This window comes from Arvicola amphibius, chromosome 9 (genome assembly GCF_903992535.2).
Source record: "Arvicola amphibius chromosome 9, mArvAmp1.2, whole genome shotgun sequence".
Lineage (NCBI taxonomy): Eukaryota > Metazoa > Chordata > Mammalia > Rodentia > Cricetidae > Arvicola > Arvicola amphibius.
This window is the reverse complement of record NC_052055.2, coordinates 34,600,708-34,610,406: the sequence shown is the minus strand read 5'-3', so window position 1 is coordinate 34,610,406 and position 9,699 is coordinate 34,600,708. Positions and strand designations below refer to the sequence as shown.

Here is a 9,699-nt window from a genome sequence, read left to right as displayed (position 1 = left end):
GACATTAGAAAGAGACAGTCGAGCCTGGAGCTGCTAAAATAGAAAAGGACTGATGTAAACATGAGGGCATTGCCCTCAAAGTACAACGGGCAGCTCTGAATGAGGGCCATGCCACACCTGGTGGGTAAGAACCGCAGACAGGAGATGGTCAGCAACTCTAAAGAGCAAGTATCAACAGGACTTGGGAGCCAGCACTTCCTAGTAAAACAGACCACGCTGATGACAGAAAGACCATCCCAAAACTTAAAAACAGCAATACAGAATGGTAGCAGGTGTTGTAGCATGCATCTGTCACCCCAACACTGAGGAGACTGGGGGAGGGCAAGGAGTCTGAGGCCAGTCTGGGCCACATGGTGAGAACTTGTCTCAAGAAAGCAGACAGATAAAGGATATGCTAATTACAGAGACTTGGGTTTTTGTTTCATTTATTGTCATGTGCTAGACACTAGGGACATGGGAATCAATGATACATGATCACTGTCCTCAGGGAACAGAGCACAATGAAAAAGAATTCAAAATTGTGCTATTTAAAAGCAAGTACAGTAGCAGAGGGAAGCACTGAGCCACAGAAGCACAAGCCACAAACCCAGCTCGGTACTAAGGAAGCATTCTGGGGCATGGTGCCTGAGAGAGGCCTCGCAGAATAATCAGAAGCGACTTGGGAGACCCATCAGGACAGGAGTGGGAGCAGCCTGGAGGATGTGGGCGGAGGAACACTCAAATGCTTTATCAGGGAGTCAACAGTTGAGAAAGCAAAGGCCAGGGACTCAGCCCTGTGGCCTGGGAGTTTAGTCCCAGACAATAGGGAAGAACCAACTTGCAGTTTTGCATGAGAAAGCCCCTTTCTCCAACCTTTCAGAGAAGTAGCCATTTCTCAAGTAATACAGCTCTGCTCTGAAAAGATTTAACTCCACAGTGTGTAACTTTAACGAAAATCTAGAAAATGCTCTAGAGGCTCCCCCTCAGTGTTCAGCTCAAAGCCAGCTGTCCAGTCCCCCTGAAAGACCTGGATACATTCAGACCCCTCTAGCAGAAAGAGTAGAACCAAAAATCTAGGTTAGCCAGTTCAGTGACTCTGTTCCAGGAACTAGCTGACCTTAAAGTTAGATTATAATCTTGAGAATAATCTTGAGAAACAGGAAGTTACCCCCTTGTGATTATCACTGGTATTTTCGGAATTTTCCAATGATGCCCTCCCTACCCCCTTTGGGCTGTGGTTTCTTCCCTTAAATACCCCTTCTCCCAGCTACTCAGGGTCGACTCTACCCCTGCATGGGAAATGAGTTTCGGCCCCAGTGCACTGGTTCCTGTCCTGTCAATAAACCTTGTGTGATTGTAGCAAGGATGGTCTCTCGTGAGTTCCTAGGGGGTCGTGTTATCCCGAGACTTGAGTGAGAGTCTCCCCACTCCGGGGATCTTTCACCTCAGCTTTTCTGACCTGGTGACAGACGACAGACCTAACCACAAGCAGGCTATCTGTGACTTGGGAAATGTGACAAGCCACATCCTAGAGGCCATATATATACTAAGTATGCCCATTTCCAAGCACCACTTACTGACTCCAAGAGCGACTGTCTCATAAATGACCTGCATGACACTCCTGATCTGTAGAGGCCTCTCCCAAATGAAGGGAGGTCTCGCTCAGGGAAAGATCCTCCTGGTGGACGAGGTCTGGAGGTGGGGTGAGATCCGTTCCATGCTGACCGTACTGGTGGAGCTTCTCCTCAGTGTGCGTCTTCTGGTGCTGAAGGAAGTTGGACCTCTGTATAAAGCCTTTCCCACAGTAGCTGCACACGTAGGGCTTCTCCCCAGTGTGGACAATCTGATGCAGCAACAGCTTTGAGCTCTGGATGAAGGCTTTCCCGCAGTCTTTACACTCAAAGGGTCTGTCTCCAGTGTGGATCTTCTGATGCTCAGTGAGGTGGGCCTTCTGCAGGAAAGCCTTCCCACACTCTTTGCACTCGTACACCCGCTCGCCGGTGTGGATTTTCTGGTGTCGTATGAGGTACGAGCTCAGAAAGAAGGCTTTGCCGCATTCGTTACACTCATAGAGTTTTTCCCCAGTGTGGATCCTCTGGTGCTGAGTGAAGTTGGACGTCTGACTGAAGCGCTTCCCACACTCATTGCACACGTAAGGCCGTTCTCCAGTATGAATCCTCTGATGCTGGATGAGCTTTGAGCTGCGAATAAAGGCCTTCCCACACTCGTGACACTCAAAGGGTCTCTCTCCAGTGTGAATTCTCTGGTGCTCAATGAGGTCCGAGCGGTGCCGGAAGGCTTTCCCACAGTCTCTGCATTCATACTGTTTCACTTCTGTGTGGATCTGGTAGTGCCGAATAAGGCTCGAGCTCCGAATGAAGGATTTCCCACACTCGTTACACTCATAGGGTCTCTCTCCCGTGTGAATTCTCTGATGGCGAATGAGTAAGGAGCTCTGACTGAAGCCTTTCCCACACTCTTTGCATTCAAAAGGCCTCTCTCTGGTGTGGACTCTCTGGTGTCGAAGCAGGTCTGAACTGTGACAAAACGCTTTCCCACACTGTGCACACTTGAACGGCTTCTCGCCGCTGTGTATACGCTGGTGCTCGACTAGGTCAGCGTAGTGAATGAGGTCTTTCCCACACACGTTGCACACAGAGAGCCTGTCCCCAGCGTGGACTCTCTGGTGTTCGGTGAGGAGGGAGTTTTGACTGAAGCCTTTTCCACAGTGATCACACTGATAAGGCTTCTCCCCTGCGTGAGAAATCGGATGTGGATTTGAATTGAATGGGAAGCTTCTGCCACCAACACCACAAGAACGGGCCTCCCCTTCTACGAGCTCTCTCTGAAGTATCAGAAGGTTTGAGTTGAGAACAGGGTTTCTTCCTGACTTACTACATAGCTGGGCTGTCTCTCCTGTTTGAATTTTCCAGTGGGTCACTGTCATCTGTTTGAAGCTCCCCTCCTGAGAGGGGGGACTCTCGAGGCTCTGTTTTTCTGGATTCCCCAACAGCTGCGCTAACCTGTCTTCATGAAACTCCCCGGGCTCCGAGGTGGAAGGCTCCAGCACTGTAAGTTTGTCAGACATCATATCATGTGACTTTTCATCCCCAGAAGTTCAGGCTTCGGGAGCACCTTCTTGCCCCCAGCTCCTACAGTAGAATCTGAAATGAGAGAAGAAGATGTCTTTCCCTTTCGTTAACAAGAAGCTGCTGAGCAGGCAGAAGGTCTAAAATTAAACTCCCATGCAAGTGAGAGAGGAAGCCTTTCCTCTAACCACACTTCGGGCCCTTCACTATTTCCAACTCTCACCCTGCTCCAATCCATTGTACACATGGGAAGGCTTCTTGGGGCTCCACCTCTCATATATCCAACCCCAGGACAAACAGGCCTGTGCCGGTTAAACAGCACTCCTCTACCTGTGTCCTGGGTGGGAGACAGAGAGACAGAGATAAAGCCAGGGCTCTTCTTAAAAATCAAGACATGTAGCTTTTAATCCCAGAACTTGGGAGGCGAATCTCTGTGGGTTTGAGGCCAGCCTGGGCTACAGAGTGAGTTCCAGAACAGGCTCCAAAGCTACTGAGAAACCCTGTCTGGAAAAGCAAACAAACGAGAAAAAAAAAAATCAAGACATGTAATTCTAAAGATCATGCAAATAAAATCCATCACTCCTCCTACCCTCCAGCCTTATCTCTGTCTTGTCCGCACCCAGTGTGCAGCCCATGGTCCACAGCACTGCACTCGCTGTAGGCTATGTGTAACACACAGGGCCTCGGCACTAGCAGCAACGCGGCATTTCTGGCCTCCAGTGACTGAAGCCCAGAACCCAGCTGGGCTCTCCATACTTCAATGTCTCACCCTTTCGGTAGCCTTATAATCCAGTCCCCTCAATGGAGCCCCTTGGTGACTGGAACGGCTCCAGTGGCCCCTGTCCTGGGTCTCACTGGCACAATTCTCAACAGTTTATATACTTAGCCCTAAAAATCATTGGGCTCTGTCTCCAAGAGTTGGCCCATTTCAGATAAAAAATAAAAAACAGAAGTAACAACAGCGACAAAAACCCTGCATCTGTACTGAACATGTACACACTTTTTATCTCTTATTTTTTGGTCATTGTTCCTGGAGGAAAACAGACTTACCTATGTCACAATGTATCAGGTACGGTAAGCAGTAGAGATGGTTTAAAGGACAGGAGCTGTGAGCAGATGGCACACAAACATTAACACATTTTTTTAAAAGCAGGGTCTCACTATGTGGTACTGGCTGACCTAGAACCCACTACATGAACCAAGCTGGCCTCAGACTCGCAGAGATCCACCCGCTTCTGCTTCTCCAGTGCCGAGATGAAAGGTACTGGGAATGGACAACATTTTAAGGAGGAGACTCAAGTAGCCACGGAGTGAGAAAAGGTATAAATCCTCTTCGTGTGACTCAGCTGCCCTTCTCTTCCTGTCACCTGTGTGAGACCCATGGCCACCTGCAGCCTGTTCTGGATCTGTCTGAACTCTTGCTGACCAAGTGCTCTCTATATCCTCAGCCCTAATGCCCCAAGGGCTGTCAGCTATGACTACGCTCACCCAACTCTCCAACTCTCCTCCTTCTTCTTCTTCTTCTTCTTTTTTATTTTTTGGTTTTTCAAGCCAGGGTCTCACTATGTAGCTCTGGCTGTTCTGGAACTAGCTCTTGTAGACCAGGCTGGCCTCGGAGTCACAGAGATCCACCTGCCTCTGGAGTGCCAGGATTAAAAGGTGTGCACCACTGCCCAGTCATCCTTTTCTTCTTTTCAAAAGGCCAACAGTGGGTTGTACAATGGCTCAGCAGTTAAGAGTACTTGCTGTTCTTACAGAGGACCCAGGTTCAGTTCCCAGCACACACAACAATGGCAGCTCACAACTGTCTGTAACTTCAGTTCCAGGGGATCTGATGCTATTTTCTGACCTTTATGGGCACCAGGACCACATATGGTATATATACATATACAGGTAAAACATTCATACACATAAAATAAATATTTAAAATGTCTAACACTTTTCTATCCCTTAGCCCTTGCTTCAGTAAGAAAGCAAGGGCAGTGAGACAAGAACGCCCACTGCCACTGCCTACCTGTGTTTACCTCCCTCTTCTCATGAGTCAAGCTAAATTCGACCTGAGAGACGGTTCACCTCCCCTTGCTCTAGACCTCCTCCCATCCATCTCAGCCAGCCATCATTCCCTCCCTCTTACACAGAAGCTTCTCTCGCCGTCTAGCCTGCCATTCCAATCAGCATACAGCAATGCTAGCTCCTCCATCCACTTAACTGGGGACAGAATTCCCGGGCTGATATAGTAGGGAACAAGAGAGCCATGACATCTCCTACGTAGATTATCAAAATCTCATTTAAAAAACTAAATGGCACACACATCTAGTCTCTGCTACTCTGGGGGAACATATATCCTGTCTCACAGAACAAGAATACCAACCTAACTTCCTGGCCTCTATTTCCTCTCCAGCTACCACCCCATCTTGTCTTCATAATGACACTCAAAGGTCACGGAGTTTATTTTTGTATCTCCTTTCTTTCTTAAATACGCCGGGGTCAGGTTATCACAACAGTTTACAGTGTCACCAAACTTCGGCCACTTACTCAGCTCTGCTTCTGCCCGCACCTGACACCCAATGACTTCTTACTCAGGAAGTCATCTGGTCACAGTGCTCCTGGGGCAGCCTCTGCTAGCTTTCTCACTCACTAACTACCTTCTCCCAGTGTTCGGTGATGACAATGGAGCCTTGCTGTGATCCAGGCGAGACCTCCTCCATCGCTACTGACCTACCTTAGCAGAGAGATGGTATCTCTTGCTGGAAACAGTTTTCTTCCTGCAGCTGGGCTCTTTTACAGCTTCCACATGACTAGCTCTTGACATGATGCCTTCTCAGATTTTCAAACCTCAGGTGTCAACCTTTTGGCTCCTGCTAAATCTGCCCCTTCTCCGTCAGCTTGCATTTGTTCAGCCAGAACTGCATAATCCTTGGTTCCCTATACTTTTATTAATTCCCCACATCCAATCCACCAGCAGACCTGTAAGCCAACCATCAAATTGTGTTTTGCTCTTGTCCCAAAACTCCAGTGCCATTCTCTACTATTATTTCTTTTATTATTATTATTATTATTATTATTATTATTATTATTATTATTATTATTATTATATATAGTGTTCTGGCATGGAGGGCACCAGATCTCACTATAGATGGTTGTGAGCCACCATGTGGTTGCTGGGAATTGCACTCAGGACCTCTGGAAGAGCAGCCAATGCTCTTAACCTCTGAGCCATCTCTCCAGCCTCTACTATTATTTTTTCTTTCTTTTTTTTTTTTTTTTTTGGCTTTTCGAGACAGGGTTTCCCTGTAGTTTCTAGAGCCTGTCCTGGAACTAGCTCTTGTAGACCAGGCTGGCCTCGAACTCAGAGATCCGCCTGCCTCTGCCTCCCGAGTTACTATTATTTCTTGACACTTAAGGGGGACAACTGTCTACCCTGTCTCCATTGTTTTCTGAAAGAGTCAGCAGGATGACTCTTTAAAAGCATAAATGGAATGGTGACTTCCTACATAAAAACCTTCAAGGCTCTCCTATCCCCCCACCAGCATTCTTCTCCAAATAGGTAGAAGAATTAGCAGAAACACTTGGGTCACTCACTAGGCATTTGAGCCAGATCTTTCCCACTGCTCCTTCTAAGAGTGAGCTGTCTCAGGGAGCCATGCAAGCTTTAAGCTTCAGAACCTCCGAAGCTACATCAAGGCAGTGCTGCCAGCCTGCTGCACGGGAGTCTAACTGGCAGCCAGCATAAGGAAGTCCAAGGCAGCCCAGCCATGGTGCTCAGAAAGGACCTGTGTCATCTCACGTGTGTCACCAAGTGACAGGGAGAAAAGAGACCAGAAGAGAACGTAGATTAGCCAAGATCACTAGCCCAGTCAGGAGCAGAGCAAAGGCTCGGATTCAGGTCTGTCACTCAGAATCTACTTCCTGTTTTGAGAGACTTGATTCTTTGTAAATACATGTTGCTCTTATGGGGTGTTTTGCTTAGAGATGGACAGGGTTAGTACTATGAAGAAATTTGCATGTTGAAACTTAATGTTTGAAAAAAGTAAAATGAACATGTGGTTTCTGGTTTTAGACTTTTACTATTTTCTGTAGCACTAAGGATATATGCATTATGTAGAACTCAGGGTATTACGCATGCTGGGCAAGTGTCCTACCAATGAGCTACCCCTCAGCCCTGGATATCATACTTACAATGACGATGCTACCTGGAAACAAGCCTGCATCTGTTTACTAGAATAGCTTAAAACCACATTGCCTCTTTATGCCTTTTATAAGTTCTTGTTTTAAGGGAAATCTCTTGGATAAAACATATCTGCTTGAAGAAACGTTCATCTCAAAATCAACAAATTGGGGGCTTGAGAGATAGCCTGGCAGTTAAGAGCATTCGTTACTCTTCCAGGTGTGTGGGGGGGGGGAATGAAATGTATGCCCTGGCAATGCTGAAGCTGCGTGGGCAGCCCGTATATGGCCGTTCTGTTGAACCTGTCCATATCGGGTTTCACGGTCTAAGTTGATGAGGACGACTGACCAGGTCTCTTCCTCTACTCTTTCAGAGGACTTGGGTTTAATTCCCGGAACCCACACAGCAATTCACAACTCTGTAACTCCAGTTCTAAGGGATCCAATGCCCTCTTCTGGCTTCTGAGGGCACCAGGCACAAACGTGACGGACAGGCTTATGTGCAGACTAAACACCCATACAAATAAAATAAAATAGGAGTAGGAGAACTGGCATAGCTTCAGCCTTGGGAATAGCCAGGCAAGTGGGCCTCAACACCCACCTCCTTAGAAGCCTGTGCCGTTGTGCAGTCAGCTGGGTGTCATGTGTGCAATTCAGGTTTTATTATGTTCTCAGAATCATCTCTAAGTTTACCAGAGGCAGCTTACTGGAGGTCAAAAATAGAACCAGCGGCGGGCTGCCCCCAGTACCTGCACACAGGGTCTCCCACTGACACAAACAAGCTTCTTTTCCAACAAGCCCAGGGGCCTAACAGCAACCATTTTTCTTCCACAAGCCAAAGAAGCAGTTAGGAGGGCTCCCTGAATTACTTCAAGCCTGCTGCTTCTCTGACATCCCTTCCAGCTCCAGATCAGATCATGAGTCTTTCCCAGCTCTGCTCTCTATCATCCCCGCAAATTATTCCAGGACCAGGATTCCACCCTCAAAGAACCAGCAGTGTTCAGAGCCAAATACACCGGCTTGTAAAGTTTCCCTGTACCTCCCATGAAGTATTAAATCAGATACAATGCTGCATCCACGAAAGGTGTGCGGTCTGTTAAAAAGGAAGTGAGACACCGCCTTAAAAGTCGGTGTGTAAGTTGGGCATGGTGGCTCGCACCTTTAATCCCAGCACTGGGGAGGCAGAGGCGGGTGAAGGTGGTTTACAGAGCAAGTTCCAAGACAGCTTGGGCTACACAGAGAAACTGTCTCAAAAAACCAAAAACAACAACAAAACCCCGCTCGGAGTTGGGGGTAGAGGGTGGCGCACTGATTTCTCCGTGAGCAAAAGACAGGTATTTCTCTCTTTCATTGGGATGGGTCTCAGGGGAAGGATGTCTGTGAGTGCACCGGGTGACTGTGAATACCAGCTCCTGCAGGAAACTGCTGGAATTTAGAGCCATACTCCTGCTAAAACCCACAGGAAACCTTTAGTGTACTACGCGGGCCCTGGGGACTCCTGGACCACGATGGGGCAGGATGCAGGGGGGTTAAATGTTCCGAGCATCATCACAGAGATATCACAGACGTTGACTCTGTTATGTCATCACTGACTATGACAGCTTGGCTGACTCCTGACCCCCACCTGGGAATCCTCCTTCGAGTCGTAAGAAGCTGATTCTGACAAGCACGCACATTATCTGCAACCCCTGAAGCACTGGGGTGCCTGCACTGCATCTCCTCCAGGTGAGGCCGAGAGGCCAGACGGAAGGCAGGAGGGCAAGGTCCAAGCAGAACAGCAGATGCGTGCACCTGCACCCAGATGCACCTGAGCAGCCAGCCTGCAAGCGGCCAAACAGAGGCCTGAACTTGGGCGCCAAGGATGAGTATGCAACCCCGAAGGACCTCGATGTCCTCGGGCGACCAGCCCAAGCAGCTACCACACCCAGGTCGGGGAGGAAAAACCACAGGGCTCGGCCCGAACGAAGCAAGGAGCTGCGGACACCTGCAAAAATGAAGTGCAGCCAGGCCCGGAACACCAAACCGAATTGCTGAACCCCGCTGGCTACGAGCCCGCCCGCCCGCCCGCCCGCGCCAACTACGACGCCCCACTCACCCGGAGCCCGGCGGCGAGAGGACGGCGCGGAAGCTTGCGGAGCCGCACCCGGCCGCGCAGCCCCGGGCGACCACAAAGCCCACACCGCCGCTGCACACCCCGGCCGGAAGCAACCCGACGCCCCGCCCGGAGGACATCCGTAGCCGCTCTAGGATGAAAGTGGGGACCCGAGCCTTCTCCGTGCCAGACTTCCGGCCCAGACCACTGAGTCCAGCTAGAGGACCCAGTGCGCAGACGCAGCGGTGAGAAGCCTTGTTTGCCCACGTGTGTATGGGGTTAGCGACGATGCCCAGCAGTAGATGTCGCCAGATATCCCTGGAAGAGCTGGGAAAGGCAGGCCTTAAGGAGAAATTTTACTGAAGGTTTCTT

The 9,699-nt window shown here is 49.3% G+C and overlaps 1 protein-coding gene across 4 annotated transcripts; it reads right to left on the bottom strand.

Annotated features, from left to right (window-relative positions):
* Positions 1–1,291: 1,291 nt before the first annotated feature.
* Positions 1,292–9,536, bottom strand: Znf623 (zinc finger protein 623). 4 transcript variants are annotated; one of them, XM_038342629.1, is made up of 4 exons: positions 9,331–9,536; positions 5,791–6,035; positions 4,119–4,174; positions 1,292–3,143 (listed from the first exon to the last, which is right to left on the bottom strand). In XM_038342629.1, the coding sequence occupies exon 4, from the start codon at positions 3,068–3,070 to the stop codon at positions 1,577–1,579; it is 1,494 nt and encodes a 497-aa protein (XP_038198557.1). In that variant the 5' UTR covers positions 3,071–3,143; positions 4,119–4,174; positions 5,791–6,035; positions 9,331–9,536; the 3' UTR covers positions 1,292–1,576. The 4 variants fall into 4 exon arrangements, with proteins under 4 accessions (XP_038198557.1, XP_038198556.1, XP_038198558.1 ...); XM_038342628.1 differs by lacking the exon at positions 5,791–6,035; XM_038342630.1 differs by lacking the exons at positions 4,119–4,174; positions 5,791–6,035.
* Positions 9,537–9,699: the final 163 nt, after the last annotated feature.

What these genes read in the sequence shown, in the direction of transcription:
- Znf623 (XM_038342629.1), bottom strand. Translation starts at nt 3,070, where the DNA reads ATGATGTCTGACAAACTTACAGTGCTGGAGCCTTCCACCTCGGAGCCC.